We start from the raw sequence: 23,552 nt of genomic DNA on the forward strand, positions 1-23,552 counted from the left end.
AAAAATGATGCGTTCATGTCCTTTGTAGGGACACAGATGAAGCTGGAAACCATCATTCTCAGCAAACTATCGCAAGGACAAAAAACCAAACACCGCATGTTCTCACTCATAGATGGGAATTGAACAATGAGAACACATGGACACAGGAAGGGGAACATCACACACCAGGGGCTGTTGTGGGGTAGGGGGAGGGAGGAGGGATAGCATTAGGAGATATACCTAATGTTAAATGACGAGTTAATGGGTGCAGCACACCAACATGGCACATATATACGTAGGTAACAAACCTGCACGTTGTGCACATGTACCCTAAAACTTAAAGTATAATTGAAAAAAATGAGGATCTTTGTCATGGCAAAATAAATCTCCAGTAGGAAGTGCAGTATTGAATTCTGCAATGGAAAAGCAATACCCCATGACCAATCCTATTCCTGATTTTCGTAATTTTACCCCAAAGAAAAGAGAGGAAATCATGGTAACCTCCAACCCCAACTATATATGCTCATAACTAATAGCATTAGAGAAAATACATTCAGTTCCCAGAACACAGTGCTAAGACCTGAACTTGCTGCTGGGTTCCATGGAAAAGCCTAGAGGCCTAAACTTTGACAACCACTGCCATGTGAAATGCTACCCCGGCTATAGACAAAAAAACTACGTCTGTTATATCCTGGAATACGTGATGCTCATTTTACTTCTATATTAAATTTTTTTCTCCTTCCTCATTTCAACTTACCAAAAAAAAAAAAACCCAAACCCTATCACTGTTCTAAAAGCAGAAACAAAGAGTAAACCTTTACCCAACTTCAAAAATTATCAACATTCTGCCAATCTTATTTCATCTCTCCCCCCACCAACTTTTTTTCTGAAGTATTTAAAAATCACAGATACCGCATATTGTATCATGTTATCCATAAATGTGTCAATATGTACCCCTTACATAAGGCCATTTTATAAGTTCTTAATTCTGCTAAAAAGTTTCAGTTGATAATAGTGCTGTAATTATCTAATAGTTACATTGTTTCACTCTAGAAATAGAATTTCAAGAAGCAATTCCTTAGTCTCACCAAATAGTAAATGCTTAACCAGTAAAATTCTCTGGGTTCTTTACAGAAGAATGACCACAGTGCAGCCTATCACCTGAACACTCATCAGTTCTCGTGACCTCAAGTCTGGAGAAAATGCAGACCTATGGCTCCCTATCACCTTCTCTTTGCCTTCTTTCTTCATGTCCCTTAGAGACCTTCTTCCCCATCTCTACCAAAATCCCTGTTACCTGCCCACCCTTCATCCTTGGCCACACACATAAACACAAACTATGCCAAGAACATAGCTTACTTCAGAATATATCAGACAAATGCTTGATTCACCTCCAGGATACTGTGATAGTAAGACAATGACGTGATGTCTTTCATTCCTCACCCACATGGCTCTCAAGATCTTTATAATATTCATCTGAAATGTCTAGTGTTTAGGGGGGAAATATTCTACTCTATACAATTTTAGGGAATGGGCTTCATTTGTGCCAAAGTCTCTTTTTTCAATTTTTAAAAATCAAAATGTAATCAGTACTTTTTTTGAAAGACAAAAAAAAATACATTTAAAAATAGGGACCTCTGTAATAAAAAAGACTTCATGGAACTTTGAAATGCAAAACACTAGCACAATATTTAGGTAAATTGGCCCTCACTGTCCCCTCTGTGAGAATGGGACATCTGGGTTACTTACAGGGTCAGGAAAGAAAGAACATAACAAACAATTTCTTTACCAAAACTGATAACATTTTAGATGGAAAATTCCTACAGAGTTAGCTACATAAAGTAAAATATAATAATGCTTTAAACCCCTCCCAAGACATATACCACACATTGCCCTTGGCAATAAACCTAGAGGGGAGAGTTATATGAATCCCAGTAATCTTCGTATGTGTGCTGGCATTTCTCTTTTTCTGTCGTTTTATTTCTAAAGAGGCTTTTCCTTTATTTCCCTCCCCTAACATAAGAAAACATTGCTGAGAGGATGGTTGCTATGTGTCAGCTCAGAAATGGTTTTGCCTCAGTGGTGTGTAGGCAGTCTTGATAAAACTAAGATCTTTGGAAAGGAATCATGGTATATAAATGAGATATTTAACTACAGTTTTCGTCATTCTGTCAGAGAAAAACTCCAGGCTTCTTTTCCATATATAGTATTCCTACATTTCCTTGGTTTAGTTTGAGGTGGACTTTTGGAAGGTGCTGTGCCACAAGCATAACTTTAATGATGATTTCTTTGGATCATTATTATTTTATTCTTTAACAGAAAAATCCAACCAAATAAGCAAACTAAAACCTTCCCCCAAATAATTAAGATGTAGGTTAGTGTCACCCATATTTTATCTTTCTCTTCAGTTTTCACAGGCAGCAAAGATCATAGAGTTTCTAATCTTATTAAGAAAACCAAAATATATTTCAGAACAGGATGAGAATGAAGAAGGCCATTTTCCAAATAGTATAAGAGTTTTATAGTTAATCCTTTGTTGTTTCTGCTAATTAGCAGTGACACATGGATAGCTGAATCTCCCCCAAGAGATTTCACTGTAAGATCAAAGAGAAAATGGGATAGGCTGGAAGTAGAAAGCTTCTACACAAAAAACAAATGTTTTTGACAAGACATGAAATGTGTAGAAAAGATGCATCAATAGTGCTGCATCTGAACTTGTGTTTTGATAAGAGAGCCTGCACTGTTTCTCTCAGTCTCCTATTAAATAATGTGGCCCAAATAAGATGTTAAGAGATACTCTGGGAGGAACAAATAAAATCCAGAATTAGGCCGGGCGTGGTGGCTCATGCCTGTAATCCCAATGCTTTGGGAGGCCAAGGTGGGCGGATCACGAGGTCAGGAGATTGAGAACAGCCTGGCCAACATGGTGAAACTCCGTCTCTACTAAAGATACAAAAAATTAGCTGGGCGTGGTGGCGTGTGCCTGTAATCCCAGCTGAGGCAGGAAAATTGCTTGAACCTAGGAGGTGGAGGTTGCAGTGTGCCAAGATTGTGCCATTGCACTCCAGCCTGGGTGACAGGGCAAGACTCTGTCTCAAAAAAAAAAAAAAAAAAAAAATCCAGAATTAAAGCACAAACAATTACAGGAATTAAAGGAACCTAAACTATAGCAACTCCTAAAAACAGATTCTTTAAAGTCTTCCTGCAAATACTCTACACAGCTGTTTCTACAGGGTTTGTACCAGTGAAACATTCTGAGGGTGCTGACAAGAGCTTCCAGTTATCTAGTCACTCCCTGCAAGGCAGCTAGGCATTTTCCTGTTTTCATCCTGTGGTCATACCTAGGCTGCTGAGTATCCAAGTTTCATTACTCAAGGCAGCTTTAGGCTTCTTTAGAGCTGAACGTTAACTGGGACCAAGATAATGAGCCCAGAAGGCTTGCCTATGCCTGTGGCCTTTACTGGAGGACTGTCCTATCTACAACCAAGTCTATGTAAGAGCCCGAGGAGGCTGGTAGATGTATTTTTACCATGTTATCCCCATATACACTGGGGAAAATCTAGAGATCCACTAACCATATTACAAATGAATAACATAATTACACTGAAAAGGGAGGGGAAGAAAAGAACTCACCTAAGTAACTCCGGAAAGCAATATTTTGACTGAATACTATAAAGCTAAAACCAAAAATAACTGTACAATATTTTGCTTTAGTGAATTTATTCCCACTGTGGTATGGGTTAGCAATTCTAAAACTTTTTTTTTTTTTATCAAGACGGAGTCTCGCTCTGTTGCCCAGGCTGGAGTGCAGTGGCGTGATCTCGGCTCACTGCAAGCTCTGCCTCCCGGGTTCACGCCATTCTCCTGCCTCAGCCTCCCGAGTAGCTGGGACTACAGGCACCTGCCACCACGCCTGGCTAATTTTTTGTATTTTTAGTAGAGATGGGGTTTCACCGTGTTAGCCAGGATGGTCTCGATCTCCTGACCTCGTGATCCGCCCGCTTTGGCCTCCCAAAGTGCTGGAATTACAGGCTTGAGCCACCGTGCCCGGCCTCTAAAACTATTTTTATAGTGTACTAGGATTACCCTAATAAGTAAATATAATAGAGATAATGAGAGCCAAGTTTCTCAGTGTCAGAGAAAGAAGTTACAAGTGAGCGAGATGGAAAGACTACACTGAAACCTGTGGTGCTGGATTATCCTTGACAATATTATTATAAATTCACAGTTATTTTATATATATTTATATATACATATATATGTAGATTCATAGATACAGAAGTCAGTTACAAATAAGGAAAAGGAGAATAACATGACCCTTGTGTTGCTGAACTCATGGATTTTAATATGTATACAGATAGACACAGAAATAAATATAATGTGTGTGTATATGTATGTTAGTATACATACATACATACATACACACATATATCTATGTATATATCTATATATATTTTAGCTCTGTCTGCTGAGAAGGCCTAGAAAAAAATGACACTCCAGTAGCAGTGAACACATTTAGTGCCTAGATCTTAGTTTCCAAAGACCGTTTTTCCAACAAAAGGAATCAAAGTTCCATGTAGAAGTGGTTGATTCTAGGGTGAGGACAGGTAAAACACAAGATAAGCATAAAGTATCTTGTGGTGCCAACAAAAAAGAAAGTGTCCAAAATAGGATGGAAGCATGTTGAAAGAACAAAGGAGCCAACTTGATAGGTTTCCCAACAGACACGTTGAAACAATCTGAATAAGCAAGTAAACAACAACAATATTAGATTATGACCCATAGAATAAAATAAATATCAATGAGCTCATACTGAATAAAATAAACAATTGCATAAATGAATGAATACATAAATACACACATACATACATATACACATAGATGAAGGAGAAGGGACTGTTTTCCTTCTAGAAGAATTTCAATTAAGTATAGAAGAAATGAGGGAAACGCAAAATCACCATTAGGCAAAAACAACATTAACAACTGTTGCAGGCAAGAGCCACCAATGGATGTTAACCTTAATGGGTGACAGTTTACAGAGAAACAAAATATTTTCATAGCTTCACAGTATCTCCTGAAAGACAAGGAGAAGGAAAAACAGCAACTCTACAACGGAGAAACTCAGCACACACCCTTAACCAAGTGATCAAAGTTAACATCAGTAATTACGTCCTCCTTGTTAGGATATACAGAGAAGGGCACAGTATCACATCTTATAGCATTCTTACCAAAAATGCATAACCTTAAGCAAGGGGGAGAAAACATTAAAAAACCCAAAACGAGAGACAATTCTACAAAATACCTGACCAGTTCTCTTCAGAAATGGCAAGGTCACAAAGACAAGGAAAGACTAAAGAAATGTCACAGACTGGAGGAGACTAAGGAGATGTAATAAATAAATGCAGTGTGAAATTATGGGTTGAGTCCTGGAACAGAGAAAGAACACTAGTGGAAAAACTGGTGATATTCTCATAGGGTCTATGGTTTAGTTAATGGTATTTAATGGCAGTGTACCAATGCTAATTTCCTAGTTTTGATAATTATACTATGCTTATGTAAAATGTTAACATTGGGAAAAGTTGAGTGAAGGTTATTCAGAAACTCTGCACTATTTTTGCAGCTTTTCCATGTCAAATATTTTAAAACTAAGTAATCTGTTTTCGATTGGCCACTAATTTTGTAAAACTGCTTATGTGTCTAACATTCATATTTGGCAGTTCCATCTAAAATATATATGATTGTACAGTGGACTTCAATACAATTTAAGCATTTTTTAGAAAACACACCTTATTTGTCTCTAATTTGTTGGGAAATATATCATGGTATTTTTTCCTTATGTCTTCTCAAGATGACTCCCTGAATACTCGTTTCTCTTCTTATTTTCTCTTTGAAATCTGAACTGTTATTATATAGGAGGAATACTAATTCCATCTGTCTCATGAAGAATGCAGAATCTAAGTCCTTTGCTAACTTTTCTCAAAATGTTAACTGCAAGTCTTACATTTCTCCCTACTACATTTCCTTCTGTTTTCCTGAAGCCAAAACTCTGACCAAATTTTTGTTGGTTAATAACTGAGTAATTACAACCTCTTATCAGTTCAAAATATCACCGTCAAATATGTCTATCGTTTTTAAAAAATCACTTTGACTACTTTACTTTTTCCTTCATATCTTTGTTATCCGTATCATATTCAAACTCCTGTTATTGATTTCCAGGACCTTTGTAAGTCTATCCCTACATTTACCAAGCTCCCTCAGTATCTTCCTAACATTCTCTTTTCTCTTGCTAAATCCATTCATTCATGTATTTATTCAATTAACTTTCTCTGAATTTCAGCAATGCCTAAGGCCCTGGGGTGGGTGTTGTAGGATATGTAAAATATACATATTTATCTTTTCTCATCTAACCCTCTCATTTACAAATCTGCCCAGTCAGTCCTTTTACCTGAAATGTTATAATCCCGAAATTCATACTTTTATCAATCCCACTTTATTGAAGAAAACTGCTTAAGTAACCTGAAGAGGATATTCACTTTTATATTAAAAATCAGCAAGTAATTTTTACAAAAAGATAAAGTGAAAGAAAGGAAGAAAAGGTAAAATAAAATACAGACCATTAAAAAGAAAAGCACAGGTTTAAGTGTATCATTGCTTTAGGATCAGAGCTACTAAAAGGCAAGTAACCAGTTCTTGTATCTTCTGAATAATCCAGAACACAATGGTCCTTACAACTGTCAAAGTGGAAGCCAAGATTTCAAAAACTGCCAGAGAGCTACCTTAGTTTAAGGTTAATAATAGTTAAATGCTATTCTGAAGAGGTAATTTAGGAAGAAGTCCACAATTTACCCCCCTCACCCCAGTAATTTCCCAGGATCCCACCAGAGTATACAAAGAATAGCCTCAGAACAGGGGATTTGTGTACTGCCCTGCATACCAGGTCAGCTGGGCACAAAGAACAAATGGCATGGGCAGTTTTGGTATTTGTGATGAGGTTCAACTGGACTTAGTTTTTATTTTATCCCATCTCTGATGGAGCTCTTTGTCATTTATACTACAGAATGCTGAGTAAAGAGACATTGCAATTCCCACCTGTTGATTTTCTTTGAAAGTTTGGATTAATACTTCTTTCAATTTCCTTTTTCTTTCCTTCGCCATTTTTTCCTCATCTGGAAGAATGTGAGTACTTTGAAACATGACTTTTTCTGAACTATTTTGAGAATTCTCTTCTTGCCTTTTCTTCTCTCTATTAATAACAATTTAAAAATACATGTATATTTACAATAGATTTAAAAATGAGCAATTACAACCTACTGTAGCAGAATAATCACTGAATTCTCCTTCGGAATACACATATTTTTAGATCTGGCTCTAAAACTACATAGTAGGGTAATTTTTTTGGAGACTTATTTTATTCCTTTATAAAATACAGATTAAATGAAATAAAATTGTTATAAAGTACTTTGAAAAGTAGAAAGTCTTATAGATACTTTAGTATTTTTATTGAGTTGAACACTGAGCCATACTTTGATCAAAATTTGAGAGTTAACAACTACAAGATAGTCTCTAATATAGACATAAATTATCTCCCATAGAATGAGAAAAAAAGGATTCTCAAGAAAGGAATGAGATTCTTACTAAAAGGCCTCTTATAAGGTTACTAGAAAGAGGAATAACAAAAGAATCAGGTGTTACTGAATAAGGAGGGAATGGAATCTAGAATAATTTTAAAATAGCTGAAAAGAGAAAAAAAAAGAACTTAAAAAGGAAAAGGACTTTAGGCAAGTAACCAGAATTATTTTAGTAACTTTGTTGCTCATCTTTCTGAGCATCCTCTTTTTTGCCCACCTGTCTATTCTTCCTCATCCAGGCCATCCCTCTTTTGCTCACCAATTCAAACAAGCTCATAGCTATGGCCTTCCTACTGTAGTGCATTTAACTGCACAGGTATATGTATGTGTATAAAGTATATATTATTAATGATGTGGTAAACATAGCACCTAGTCAGGAATCAGAACCCATGAGCTCTGGCCACAAACCAGCTAGTCACCTGATCTTTCTTGAACTTTTAGTTCACAGTTGTGGAAACTAAAATGGAGAAAGATGCCAGAGTACCCTACCCCTTCTCTCATTCATTCTCATATATGTTACAGAGGGTACACAGTGTTATGTTGTATTATTGGTGATGTTAACCTTCATCACTTGGTTAAGGTGGCTTCTCCAGTATAGAGTTATTATTTTTCCCTTTGAAATTAATAAGCATCTTGAAAGAGATAACTTTAAAACTAGGCAATGAGGCAGATTTAAGATAGCTTACAAATAGGTTCAAAAGGCCTATCAACAATAAAAATGCTATTGACTTTTTCCAAACTATGAATGCCATAACAATGTTATATTACATGGTTATAGACAGGTGATAGTGATTGTCAAAGAAATACAGTTCTAATATCATGAAACTGATTTTTTAAAATAACATTAGTATATCTGTTTTAAAAGAAATATATGCTCATTGTGAAAAACTGGAGAAGTATAAAAGCCATCCATATTTCTTTCTTTTTTTTTTTTTTTTTTCTGTTTGCGATGGAGTCTCACTCACTCTGTCACTCAGGCTGGAGTGCAGTGACATGATCTCGGCTCACTGCAACCTCTGCCTCCTGGGTTCAGGCGATTCTCCTGCCTCAGCCTCCCGAGTAGCTGGGGTTACAGGTGTGTGCCACCACACCCATAAAAGCCATCCATATTTCTACCCAGAAAAAAAGTCAGTCCTGTTTCATTGTACAGCCATGACTTAGCAATTTCTCCAATATTTACGAAAGTCTGTTATTATAAATAATGTTGTTTAAATTATCTTTCTGCACAAATCTTTGTCTGGATTTCTGATAATTTTCTTAGGGCAGTTTTCCTAAGGCTGTAATTCCTAGGTCAAGGGATAATACTATTTTATGGCTCTTGTTGTTTATTGCCAAATTGCTTTCTGGAAAGTTTAAAACAGTTCATCCACCCAGAAGTAGAACATATTACCTATCTCACTGTAACCATGGATAAGATCTTAACTTTTAAAATAAATGACTGGTCAGTGAACATTTGTTGAGTGCCCACTGTGAGCAGAGCATCCTACTACCATTAAACGTTACTTGTTTTCACAGTTTATTTTAGGTCAACCTAGTTTTTCCAGGGCTTGGGAGCAACATGAAAAGCAAGGCTGACCTTAGAAAGAACTCACTAAAACACCAGTGATTGCTTTCTGAAAGGAATGGCATCTGGAGGAAGCCTCAGCCTGGCACTTGAAGAAGTAAAGCACATGTCCACTGCTGAGCTGTTTTAAACTGGGTGGAATAAGAGCAATCAAGAGCACAGGGGGGAAAGCTGTGTAGGCTGATGGGGGTGGAAGGGATTATCTAATAGGTCTTTGTGGCCTCTCAGTTTGAGTAGTCAGACACTTCAGTCATGCTGTTCCAAGGCTTTTGCAGTTCCTGCATCAGTGCTGTTTCTCAGAATAAATACATTAGTTATTTCACTTATGAAGCTCATTTTCTGCCTGAGGATGGATAATAGTACTACATCCTGTGAGGACTATTTTCATCTTCCTCTTATGTCAGATATTCTTTTTCTTTATCAGTGGTAGTAAGGCAGTGGTGACTTTCCATATGTTTATCAGAAAATAAGACACACAATTCACAACAGGATAAGACACAATTACTGAACATGTTCAACCTTAAAAATATTATCTAACCAAAGAAATGCAAACTAATCAATATAATACCTATTAAAAGTGTAAAAATATTGAAAATGATGATACTCCCCAAGGCTGAGAAGAGTATGATAAACTGGCCTGCTGCTGATGATACAGTAAACAAGTATCACCAGCAAAACAACCCATTTTGAAAGCAATTTGGCAATGTTTCAAGAGTCAGAAAAAGACCTGTGTCATTTAACTCAGAAATTATGCTAAGAATTTATTCTAAGAATATAATACAAAAGAGTGAAAAAACTCTATGCTTAAAGATGCTCATTGCAATCTTATAATGGTGAAAAATCCAAAATAGCTGAAACGTTTACCAGTATGGGGAAGTGGTCATTACATAAATTATGGTATAGGAACTCAATGGAGTAATATACACACCCCAGGACTCCAGGCAATGTGTTAATTACAACAAGCAGAATTACAAATTAAATGTACTTTATGGTTATATAATTAAGTATGGAAAGGGACCATGTCAGGAGGAACATGGAAATATGAAATTAGTTAATTTGTTAAGATGGTGGAATAGCGAGTGATTTCTCTTTTATGTTTTGTTATTGAATGTTTGTGCACTTCAAAAACTTCAGAGCATTTCTAAAATGACTGCTTAAACAGAGAAACCCCACAGTGCTTATCACACTGGCTTACATTTTCCATGCTTCTTTCACAGTGCGTCTCCTCTCAATTATCTCCCTCCGCAGCTTCACCATCTCCCTTTGAATCTCCTCTTCCTCTTTCTTGGCCTCCAGAGCCTTCCTTTTCTTCTCTTCTTGCACCAGACACTGAGCCTCCAAGAAGGCCGATTTTTTCAGGGTCTTTTCTATTCTCTGGTACTCCAGTTCTTTCTCACGTCTTAAGCGATTTTCTTTTACCTTAAAGCAAATATAATAAAGATGAAGTGTGGCCTTTCAAGTAGAAAGGGATATGAAAAGCCTTACAATACATTTTGAAGTTCAGAATACAACCAGTTTGAAATATGCTGGCCCAGAACTCCACTGGTTATTGGTAGGAAAGGAGGAATTCATCTGTTTACTGGGTAAAGACGAATATAACATTTTAGATGAAGTCAGATGAAGATGACTCAAATAATCTGGGAATGATCCACATCACAGAAAAGTTGAGAATCTAATGAGTCAGACCCCAAGTTCTGGATTCTCATTTAGGAATGATTTCTCACTTGTAAGATTGTCCAAGGTGTACATTACTGCTTTTATTATACTTAGGTCATGTCTGCATTCTAATTTAAGAAAGAACAGAACTTTTTTGGAAGCCACACTGTGAATGATAGAACAGTGATTTATTGCCTTTGGGAACACCACAACCCTTTATTCATTTCTACTATTATTATGTAAATATAGCAGTGATTCTGGATCATATTTGGAAATCAAAAACATGAAAAAGCACATTCATTTTTTTCAAACCTATTAATCCTTTAGAGAGCTTGAGTAGCTATGAGAAAGGAAAGGTCCTTTCCTTCCTGCTTCACCTAACTTTACCCTTATCTTACTCACTAGTTGTGATAAGTCTTCTGATAAGACAATGACTATATAGCTTATTGAACATTCTCTCCTCCCTTTTGTCATAAATCCAAACTAGAATCATACTTCTACTCATTTCTCTAACATCCCCAGTGCTGATTACATATACCTTCATTGAATAATTTAAAGCAGTTATTTTCAAATTTGGCAATCAGAAATTTAGTGTTATACAAAGATGGCACACACATGTACAGATATTAATTCCGGTTCAGTCTTAGTTCTGGATTCCCTGACACTCCTTTACAAAGTGTTGAGACACCAGTCTTTTTTGCAAGAACCTACTATTCCCTTTGGAGAAAAGAAAGTTCTCACATGCTTTTCTAATTCAAAACAGCTGAACTTGATTCAATTCAGATCTGTCTTCCATTTTAAATTATAATAAAAAAATGAGTGAATTTCAGTTGTCTGGAAAAGAATTATCCTGTAACATTCTCAAGAATATTAATAATATTAATGTTACAATTTGAAAACCAAACTCAAGCACACACAATCTACGTGTTTATAATAGGAAGTACCACATTCAAACTAATAAGGTTTATGTCAATACTCTTGGTCAAAATCAATTATTCTTTTTTTTTTTTGGCTATTTCTTAAATAAATTGTTTCCTACCCTCAGTTTATGAGAATTATTTTTCTTCTGAAGTTCTTATATTTTTATTCTCCCTAACCAAACCACAGATGGCACCCTTTTTCATAATAAAGCCTATGTCTTTATTTAAGCTTATTAAATGTGTTACACAAAGACTGCTTCCTGTTATCCATTTTAATTTTGTTTTTCCCTCCCACCTGCTTATGTCTCATCTCCATGGTAAGACGAGGATCCTTCTGCTGCTTCTTGTCTTGGTTTTCCTTCCTTCCAAGATCTTCCATCATTGCAGAATCTACCACATTTTTATGGAGCAGATGGTCTATAAATTTTTGAACGGTGGTACTTTCCTCTTCTTCCTCCAAATAGCCACATAAATCTGGGGGAAACAGAACAACAAAAAAGGGAAATTTTTTTAAAAATTAATTTTAGTATTATATTCATATTTACATAAAGAATCCTAGTACAATAAAAATACAAAGCTGCGAGTGTTCAATAAATAGTAACTGATAATGGCAACTGATTGAGTATAGCCCTCAGCAATTACCTTCAACTAAGAATAAAAAAGCTCCACTTACCAAGAATTGCCCTCACCCAAGTCACTAAAGAGTCCTTCACTGCCAAATCTAAAAGATTTCAATCTAAACAACCTTGAGAACTTCAATCTAAACAATCTTGAGAGCTCTACTGCTTTAAAAAAAAGAAAGAAAGAAAAAAGCTTTATTGTGGTATAATTGCCATATAATAAACTGCAAATATTTAAAGTTTACGATAAATTTCGACATATGCATATGCTAGTAAAACCATCACCACAGTCAAGATAATGAACATATCCATCAGCCCCAAAAGGGTCCTCATGCTGATTTGTAAACTCTTCCTTTCACTCCTCCCCTTGCCCTCCACTGTGCTCCAAGTAAGCACAGACCTGCTGCCACTATATATTAGTTTTCATTTTCCAGAATTTTATGTAAATTAAATCATACACTTATATACACTGTATTTTTTCTGACCTAGCTTCTTTCACTCAGCACAATTATTTTGAGATTCATTCATGTTGTGTATCAATAGTTTATCACTTTCTGTTGCTGAGCAGTATTCCACCATATGAATACACCACAAATTGTTTATTCATTCATTTGTTGATATACATTTGAATTGTTTCCAGGTTTTGGCTATTGCAAATAAAGGTGTTATGAACATCTGTGTACAGTCATCCCTCCATATCTCTGGGGGATTGGTTCTGGGACCTCCCGAGAATACCCAAATCCAAAGATGTTCAAAAATCCGTGATATCAAATGGTGTTGCATTTGCATATAAACCATATCCATCCTTATACTCTAGGTCATCTCTAGATTACTTATGATACCCAATACAATGTAAATGCTATGTTAATACTTGTTATATGTATTGTTTGGGGAATAATGACAAGAAAAAAGCTGTACATGTACAGTACAGATGGAATTATTTTTTCCCAAATATTTTTCATCCATGGTTGGTTGAGTCCAGAAATGCAGAACCCACAAAACATAGGCTTTCTTTTCTGTTGGGAAAATGTGTAGGAGTGGAACGACTAGATCATATTATAGCTAAATGCTTACCTTTTCAAGAAACTATCAAACTGTTGTCCAAAGTGGTTACACAACTTTACACTCCCACCAGCAGTGTAGAAGTATTCCAATTTCTCCACATCCTTACTAATACTCAGTATGGTCAGTCTTTCAAATTTAAGCCATTTTAAGATATGTAGAGGTAACTCATTGTAGTTTTAATTTTCACTTTTCTAATGACTAATGTTACTGAACATCTTCCTTGATTATGTTTTGTAGTTGTTCCAAAGATAGTGGGGTAATGAAGTCTCTAACTACAGTCATGTGTCAAATAACAACATTTCCATCAACAATGGACTGTGTATATGAAGGTGGCCCCATAAGATTATAACGGAGCTGAAAAACTATTGCCTAGTGATGTTGTAGTCATCATAATGTCAGAGCACAGTGCATTACTCATGTGTTTGTGGTGATGCTGGTATAAACAAAACAACTACACTAACAGTCGTATAAAAGTATAGCACATGTACCACATTTTCTTTATCCAGTTTATCACTGATAGGCACTTGGGTTGATTCCATGTCTTTGCTATTGTGAAGAGTGTGTGCTGCAATGAACATACACCTGCATGTATCTTTATAATAGAATGATTTCTATTCCTTTGGGTATATACCCAGTAATGGTATTGCTGGGCCAAATGGTATTTCTGCTTCTAGATCTTTGAGGAATACTATGCAGCCATAAAAAGGAATGAGATCATGTCCTTTGCAGAGACATGGATGGAGCTGGAAGCCATTATCCTCAGCAAACTAATGCAGGAACAGAAAACCAAACACTGCATGTTCTCACTTAAAAGTGGGAGCTGAATGATGAGAACACATGGACACGTTGGGAAGAACAACACACACTGAGGCCTGTCATGGGTGGCAGGGGGAGGAAGAGCATCAGGAGAATAGGATGCTGGGCTTAATACCTAGGTGATGGGTTGATCTGTGCAGCAAACCACCATGGCACATGTCTACCTATGTAACAAACCGGTACATCCTGCACATGTACCCTGGACTTAAAATAAAAGTTAAAATAAAATAAAGCACCCTCAAAAAATCTTAAGAATACTATGCAAAAAAAAGTATAGCACATACAATTATATACAATACATAATACTTGATAATGATAATAACAACTATGTTACTGGTTTATGTATATACTATACTTTTATCATTATCTTAGAGTCTATTCCTACTTATTAGAAAAAAAAATTGGGCTGGGCACAGTGGCTCACACCTGTAATCCCACCACTCTGAGAGGCCGAAATAGGAGGATTGCTTGAGCCCAGGAGTTCGAGACCAGCCTGAGAAGCAAAGCAAGACCCCGTTTCTTTTAAAAGAGGAAAAAAAAATTAGCTGGGTGTGGTGGCACACACCTGTAGTTTCAGCTACTAGGGAGGCTGAGGCTGGAGGATTTCTTAAACCCAGGAGTTCAAGGCTGCAGTGAGCTATGATCACCACTGCACAACAGAGGGAGATCCTGTCTTAAAACAAAACAAAACAAAAAAGGTTAACTGTAAAATAGCCCCAGGCAGGTCTTTTGGGCGTATCCAGATGAGGGTAATATTATCACAGGAGATGACAGCTACATGCTTGTTATTGCCCCTGAAGACCTTCTAGTGAGACAAGATGTGGAGAAGATAGTGATATTGATGATCCTGGTTCTGTGTAGGCCTAGGCTAATGTGTGTGTTTGTGTCTTAGTTTTTTAACAAGAAAAAAAAATTAAAATTTCAGAAATAGAAAAAAGTATATAGAATATAAAAAAATTTTGAGGGTTTGTTTTGACCTAAGTGTTACAAAAGAGTCAAAATGTTAGAAAAAATTCAAAATTTACAAAGTAAAAAAGTTGGAGTAAGTTAAGATCAATTTATTATTGAAGAAAGAAAAATAAGTTTTTATAAATTCAGTGTACCCTAAGTATACAGTGTTTTAAGTCTACAGTAGCGTATTTTAATATCCTAGGGCTTCACATTTACTCACAACTCACTCACTGACTAACCCAGAGCAGCTTCCTGCCCTGCAAACTCCATTTATGGTATACCCTGTACAGATGTCCCATTTTTTACCTTTTATATACTGCATATGTACTGTACCTTTTTTTGATTGGATATGTTTAGACACCCAAATACTTACCATTGTGTTCCACTGCCTGTAGTATTAAGTAGCATACAGTACAGGTTTGTGGCCTAGGAGCAATAGCCTATCTCACATAGCTTAGGTGTGTAGTAGGCTCTATCATCCAGGTTTGTGTAAGTACACTCTATAATGTTCACACAATGACAAAATCACCTAATGATGCATTTTGCAGGACTTATCCTCTTCATTAAGTAACACATGATTGTATTATTGTTGAATTCTATTTCTGTCTTCAATTTTGTCAATTTTTGCTTCATCTACCTTGGGAATGTTTTGTCAGGTGTATATATATTTATAGTTGTTATGTTTTTCTGATGGATTGACTCTTATCGTTAGAAAATGCACTTTTTGTTTCTAGTAACAATTTTTTCTTTAAAAGTCTATTTTTGGGAAAATTAAAAATCAAAGAAAAAAATAAAAATAAAAAGTCTTATTTTTATATTAACATAGTAACTGTAGCTCTCTTTTGCTTACTATTTGCATGGTATATCTTTTTCCATCCTTTTCCTTTCAACATATTTGTACTTTAAATTGAACATATGTCTCTTGTAGATAGCATATGTATTTTTAATCCATTCTGCCAATCTCTGCATTTGGACTGGAGTGTTTAATTAAATGCATTTATATTTAATGTAATTCCTGATAAAGCTTACACTTATCATTTTGGTATTTGTTTTCTACATGTCTTATGTAAATGGCCTTTATCAAGCTGAAGAATTTCTCTTGCATTACTAGTTTGCTGAGAAGCATTTTTCAGGAATGTATGTTAGATTTTGTTAAGTGCCTTTTCTGTGTCTATTGAGGTAATATGTTAATTAACATTTTTGGTAAATATCCTTTTTAATGGTTACATAAATATTTGTTCAATATTTCAATTAAAAAAAAAACTCTACCAGCATATGATGATTGAGGCCTGGCATGACACTAGATGATATCAACCAATCTAAGTAAAGGGATATAATTAGATCTATTAGTACTATATCAAAAGAAGTAATAGTTTCATTAGATTCCATATATTTGCTTCAGAACAAATATGAAGTACTGAAATACCACACTTTAATAATGACATTAATAAACTAGAAAATGTCCGGAAGGCAGCAACGAGGATGATAAGACCTAGAAACCATGTGGTATAAAAAATTTGTTGAGAGTACTGGTGCTATTTAATCTGGAAACATAGAACTATGTGAGTGGTCAAATATGGTAACAACTCCTACAAAAAATAAAACGTTCTTGAGAGAGAACATGTTATTTTAGTTGTACCATAGGGTAAAACGTTACTGAAGACAAAATCTTAATTCTCCTAACTAACGGAAACTTCTATGAGGATTAGAGCCTCACAGCAGTTGAATGGGCTCTACCCAAAGTGTAGGCTCCCAATCCCGGCAGGTGTTCAGGCAGAAGATACATCACTACAAGTTAGGGACACTATAGAAGATCTCTATCTGGGTTGGCGAGGAGGGTAGATCAGACTACCTAGTCTTGAAGGATTCTTCTAATTTTACAAGCTGATAGTTTTGTGATCCTCAAGCTAGGGATTTTGCAGAGTCCTAAACAAGGAAAATGATGTCAGGTGAATTCACCAAGGGTATATGAGTCATGTATGGGGAGCTGCCCCACTGTTACCATGACTATCCCTATGCTCAGGGAAAAAATACTCAGACCCTTGAGTGTATTAGATAAATCCTTACACGTCAGCCATCTAACTTGTCTGACGCTGGCTCTGTGCGCAGCAGTGGTTTTTCTCTCCTCTGGAAAAAAAAAACTAGAAAAGTAATAACCTCCCTTATAAGTAATAAATTGTCTGACACTGGCTCTGTGCACAGTAGTGGTTTTTCTCTCCTCTGGAAAAAAAAACTAGAAAAGTAATAATCTCCCTTATAAGTAATAACTAACAGATAAGTAAGAAGCATTTTATAAATATAAAAATGACATATGAGTACTTAAATGTAGTCTGCATCAAACAGTCCAATGATATACGAGGAAGAGGCACTCTGAAACAGCATTAATTGCTATTCTAATCATAAGCAGAATTATAAATACAGTTGGCCCTCCCTATCTGCAGATGCCACATTCCTGGATTCAACCAACTACAGTTCAAAAATATTTGAAAAAAATTAAAAATAACAATACAACAATAAAAAATAATAAACATTTTAAAATACAGTATAACAACTATTTCCATAGAATTTATACTGTATTAGGTATTGTAAGTGGTCTAGGGATGATTTAAAGTATGCGAGAGGATACGCACAAGACTAGAACATCTGAGGAGTTTGGTATCTGTGGGGGCCAGGGGGTCCTGGAACTAATTCCTCACAGTTAGTTAGGGATAACTGTAATAGAATATTTTAATTTTTAAAACACCATGAATTTACTGAAGATATAGCATAAGAAATTTACATTTAACCATGATAAATTAAAACCAATAGTAAAAACTAAAAAAAACACAGAAAAGTTAAATATGTATCATTTGTTATTCAAAACAATTAAAAGACTTCTTAGACACATTCATTAGATGTTAAAACTTAGAACAATCAGGTAAGTTCTTACCATCAAACTTGTCATATTTCAAATGGCCATTGGCTTCTGGCATAATAGTGACACTTGACACAGTGTTTTTAGCATCACCTTCTTCCTCACTTGCTAATTCTTGCTTAAGTTTGGTGTCTAACCAGTCATTGACCAGCTCCTGAGCTACAATAAAACAAAAACATGTTAATATTTCAGTTACTTCAGAGATTTTCTTTATTCACTGTTTTCATTTATTCAATAAATATTAATTGAGTACCTATCGTGTCAAGTACTGTTCTAGATACTGGAATACAACAGTGAACAAAACTGAAAAAATAAGCCCTAGCATCATGAAACTTACATTCCAACTGGGGAAGAGAGACAATAAGTAAATAAGAGAAAAGGCAGGGACAGGAAGACATGGAAGATGGGTGTTGTAGCTTTAAATTGGGAGGTAAAAGAAAGCTTCACTGAGAAAAAGATATTTGAGCAAAGAAGGGAAGAAAGATAGAGAAGTGAGGATCTATAAGGTAATATTATTCTCTGCAGAGGGAAAGCAAATGCAGAGGTCCTGTGCAGGAGTATCTACAGCGTTGGAAAAACAGCAAGGAGGCCAGTCGTGGTCAGAGAGAACTGAGGAGGAGACAGCAGGAGATGAGGTTGGAGGGGTAATGTGCAGATCAGGTTTAGGGGAGTGTTTAGGGCAATGATTATCAACCAGGTGCAATCTTGCCCCCCAGTGGACTTAATGCCAATGTCTAGAGCCATTTTGTGTTGTCATAACTGGGGAAGCAATACTACTGTCTAGTAGGTAGAGGCCAGGGATGCTGCTAAACATTTGCAATTCGCAGGACAGCCCCCACAAAAATTCTCTAGCCCAAAATGTCAATAGTCCTGAGGCTGAAATTCCCTTGCTTAGACTCTTGACACAATTCTAGCTACTTTGGCTTTTACTCTGAGTGCAATGGGAAGCCACAGGAGAGATGTGAGCACAGAGGTGATATATTTTAAGAGAATCACTTTGACCATGAAGTTAAAATAAACTATAGGGGACAAGCACGGAGGCAGGGAACACCAATTGGGAAACAAGTATAATAATCCAAAAGAGAGGTGATGGCGGCCTGGATCTGGGAGTGGAGGTATTAACAATGGTCAGATTATAGAAAAGAATGTTTTGAGGTGGAGTTGACATGACTTGCTAATGGACTGGATATAGGACATGAGAGAAAGAAATCTATGAGGTTTTTGGCTTAAGCAACTGCAAGGATGGTGATGCCATTTACTGAGATGGGGAAGGCCAAGGATAGCAGCAGGCTTGAGGAGGAAGATTAGGAGTTTGGTCCCAGACATGTTAGGTTTGAGATGTTTAGGAGACATCCAAATAGGGATGTCAAATATGGTATTGGCTACAATACTCTGGATTTCAGGGGAGAGGTCCAAGCTGAAGAAATAAATGTGGAAGTTTTCAGCACGCAGACTGTATTTAAAATCATAGAAGTGGATGAAATTACCAAAGGAGAAAGGTAGACACAGAAGAGGTTCAAGGACTGAGTGCTGAGGAACTCCAGGATTTAGGGGTTGAAGAGAGAAGGTGGAACTAGGAAAGCTGACTAGGCCATTGAGGTAGGAGGAAAATCAAAGAGTGTGATATCCTGAAAGCTAACCTCCATTTGGATTTCTTTCTTAATGCTATTAAGAAAATTTCCTGAAATTATTTAGGTATGGGGAAAATGCCTGCTTTAGCATAGCTTTCATCATTGTTATTACTATCAAACAGCTCTTTTGTCTATTTTCTCATTACCTTCATCATTATAATGATCATTATTGCATAGTTAGTTCTTAGGGAATGGGGTGTTTACATTAAATGATGCCAAGAGGCATTTAATACAGATAAAATAGGAAAAAATAAATCAGAGTAATATAAACGAAGTGTTAAAAGCATACTAGCAACAAATGCCATTGGCTTTCAGGGGAAGGTAGAGAAAGGGAGAAGATATTTACTGAGTAGCCCTTGCATATAATAATTCAAACATTTATGTGTATAGTAATTTATATGCAAAATAATTCACACCTACTAAATAACATGTATTGGTAAATGGGGATTTACTGTGAAGTGCCCCCCAAAAACAAATAAAACTTCCCTTGGAGGGGTTAAACTGTAGAAATACCTTGTGTTAGACCACATGAGAAGTATACAAACTACCTTAAAGCACAGATTTTCAAAGTATGTTCCTCAGAACACTACTTTTGTAGAATATTAGTATAGTTTATGAGAGGAGAAAAAAATGATATAAACCTTTGAAAACCATGTTCTATCCATTGGTGTTCTATCCATATACCAAACCATGTTCCTAATGTGAATCACTAGTTTCTCAGGATAATATACAGATTTCAGGATAAAAAGAGGTTCATGGTCTAGGCAGCATGGGAAATGAGGCAAGTAAACATTTCTTTTTAACTGCAGGACTTCTCAAAACCCTTAACAGGCTAAAGTATATTGGGTATCTCTACTGGCAGGGTGGGAGGTGGGGTGGGCAAGATCAGCCAAGCCAATTTCAGAATCAATCTCCTTTCTCTAGCTCCAGTACTATCAACCACTCTAAACCACTCACCGTTACTGCTCACCCAGACCACTGCCAACAGCCTCCCACTGGTTGCCCTTTTCTCTCTTTTTCTCCCCTATAATCCATTCTTCCTATATTTAATTTATTATTTGTTTATTTATTGAGATGGAGTCTCACTCTGTCACCCAGGCTGGAGTGCAGTGGCAAGATCTTGGCTCACTGCAACCTCTGCCTTCCGAATTCAAGTGATTCTCCTGCTTCAGCCTCCCAAGTAGCTGGGATTACAGGCACCCACCACCACGCCCTGCTAAATCCTTCATATATTTTATAAACTGTCATATTACTCCTCTGCTTAAAACCCTTCAATTCTATCCATACTCAGAGTAAAATCTAAATTCTTTCCCCAGGCTTGGAAAGCCCTATGTGACATCCTTCTCCTCACTCCCGCCAGCTTCTCTCTGTGGGGAAGCTCCAGCCACATGGGTCTTCCTGCAGCACACCATGCCTGTCTGTACTTCATGCTCCCTTTCCATCTGCCTGGATGCTTCCCCCATCACATTGTTCAGCTGACTCCTTGCTCCTTGCTGACTCAGGTCTGAACTTGAAGGACTTATTACTACTGGATCACTGTAAAATTTTCTTTATTCCCGCAGGAAATGTATATTTCATGAAAGCAAGGGCTTTGTCTCTCTTGTTCATAACCAGTACTTCCAGTGCCTACAACTGTACCTAGCACAGAGTATATGTGTGTTGAATAAATGAAGAAATAAATGGAATAACTGGAGACATGAGTCATCCAAATGGAAGTTGGCTTGTAGGACATCACACTCTTGACTTTCCATCTACCACAGTGGCCTCCCTTTCTCAGTCTCCTTTGTTGGTCCTTCCTGATTCCTTCTATACCTAAATGGTAGAGTTCCCCAGGGCATCAGTAACGAAAATACCAAATTCCAGAAGAGTAAATGCTTCTGGGACATAGGAAGGTTAGACTGTTTTTAGGGTCTCTTTATCAGGAATAAAACTGATTTATAGACTATAGTCAAATTATCTGTATAATATCTGATCAAATTAACATGCTACCATCTTTGTCACAGGACTAATATCTTACAGCATTCACCAATTAGCTGTTGTATCAAACTACCTCTGGATGTGGTTCTAATTTGGGAAACAAAATGAGGCTTAAGTATATCCTTACTTGTAATATTGGAGTTAATTCCAGAGTAAAATAGTTTCAGGGGAGTAGAAAGAAAGGGAAATTAAGAACAAGAGTAAGAAAACTTCCATTCTCTACTTTGAAATGCATCATGGGTTATGCTTTAAGAACTGTTAACATCGCAGCAGAAAATGCATTCTCTTACCTTCTGCATAGATTTCATCATGATCCTCTATTTGCTCAGATGTTTTCAAATCTGTGATTTGGCCCCAGGGACTTCTAGGTAAATCTGAATTTCTAGTAAAAAATGCATTTGACACTGCAAACTCTGAGGCCTTCTCCACTCTCTTCAATATAACAGAAAAAAAATCCATAAAGATGAAAACAAATTTGTTCAGTTAGAGAATTTCTCTCCTACTCAAGAAACTGATTTTCTACCACCTACTAAGATTCGTTCATTTTTCCATTTTTGGAGAAACTCTTGAGGTTTAAACATCTATCCCCAAATATTCTGGGGGGTTTCATATATAATATTAAATTAATTGCAGTATTTTACCAAGTTCTAACAGATGTTCACAATTTTGATATTTGAATAAAAGTTATTAAGATTTAGATAACTTTTGTTTAGGGCATTAGTGATAGGATCCTGAGACATGGATATTTTACTTTAAATAAAAAATATTATATTTTATTAGTTTTCATGCCCTTAGGACTTGCATATGAATATGAACCAGAGGTGGAGTAACCACACTTCAGCAAATTAGTACTCCTGAAGGAAACCTCCCATCTCATATTAGGCAATCATATATTAGGTTCAATAAAATTGGGATAAACAGAATCACTGAACTGTAGCCATCTAGAATGTTTTAACTCAACAGCAAGAGTCTAGTAAAAACATGACCAAATTTGCAGGATTGGGGGAAGAAACAGCAGAAGTGGACAAACTGCCTTAGTGTTTTTATTTACCTGCACAGAATAAAAACGCTTATATTAGGCTGGGTGCAGTGGCTCATGCCTGTAATCATAGCACTTTGGAAGGCCAAAATGGGAGGACTGCCTAAGCTCAGGAGTTTGAGACCAGCCTGGGGCACTTAGTGAGACTCCAACTCTAGTTAAAAAATAAAAAATTAGCCGGGTGTGGTTGTGCACACCTATAATCCTAGCTACTTCAGAGGCTGAGGCGGGAGGAATCGCTTGAGCCCAGAGGGTTGGGACCACAGTGAGCTGTGTTCATGCCACTGCACTCCTGCCTGGGTGACAAAGTGAGACTGTGTCTCAAAATAAATAAATTTAATTAAATAAATTTTAAAGCTGGGCACGGTGGCTCATGCTGTAATCCCAGCACTTTGGGAGGCCGAGGCGGGTGGATCACTTGAGGTCGGGAGTTCAAGACCAGCCTGGCCAACACGGTGAAACCCTGTATCTACTAAAAATACAAAAATTAGCCAGGTGTGGTGGCATGAGCCTGTAATCTCAGCTACTTGGGCAGCTGAGGCATGAGAATCACTTGAACCCGGGAGGCAGAGGTTGCAGTGAGCCAAGATTGTGCCACTGTACTCCAGCTCGAGTGACAGAGCGAGACTCTGTCTCAAAAGAAAAAAAAAGTGTTAAACTTATTTTATAACTTAACCCCTAACTTCCTCCTCCCAGAAACCTGCTTTCTCCCATGATTGCTGTGTTTCTTCCAACTCAGATAGTGACAACTACATTCCTCAGGATGAAAACTTTGGCGTCCTTAATCCAATC

General features: G+C 36.7%; 1 protein-coding gene across 7 annotated transcripts in view; it reads right to left on the reverse strand.

Annotated features, from left to right (window-relative positions):
- The window catches only part of CCDC191 (coiled-coil domain containing 191), a 92,978-nt gene that overhangs the window by 60,980 nt on the left and 8,446 nt on the right, over positions 1-23,552 (reverse strand). For 6 of the 7 annotated variants that reach the window (XM_055381656.2, XM_063704039.1, XM_004036086.4 and 3 more), the window contains exons 3-7: positions 22,012-22,153; positions 18,129-18,272; positions 12,043-12,221; positions 10,367-10,590; positions 7,069-7,222 (exon numbers count right to left, since the gene is read on the reverse strand). In XM_055381656.2, coding sequence (XP_055237631.1) covers positions 7,069-7,222; positions 10,367-10,590; positions 12,043-12,221; positions 18,129-18,272; positions 22,012-22,153 — 843 coding nt within the window. The remainder of the gene's footprint in view (positions 1-7,068; positions 7,223-10,366; positions 10,591-12,042; positions 12,222-18,128; positions 18,273-22,011; positions 22,154-23,552) is intronic. The other variant, XM_031009335.3, reaches the window with a different exon arrangement.

This window comes from Gorilla gorilla, chromosome 2 (genome assembly GCF_029281585.2).
Source record: "Gorilla gorilla gorilla isolate KB3781 chromosome 2, NHGRI_mGorGor1-v2.1_pri, whole genome shotgun sequence".
NCBI classification, from domain to species: Eukaryota; Metazoa; Chordata; class Mammalia; order Primates; family Hominidae; genus Gorilla; species Gorilla gorilla.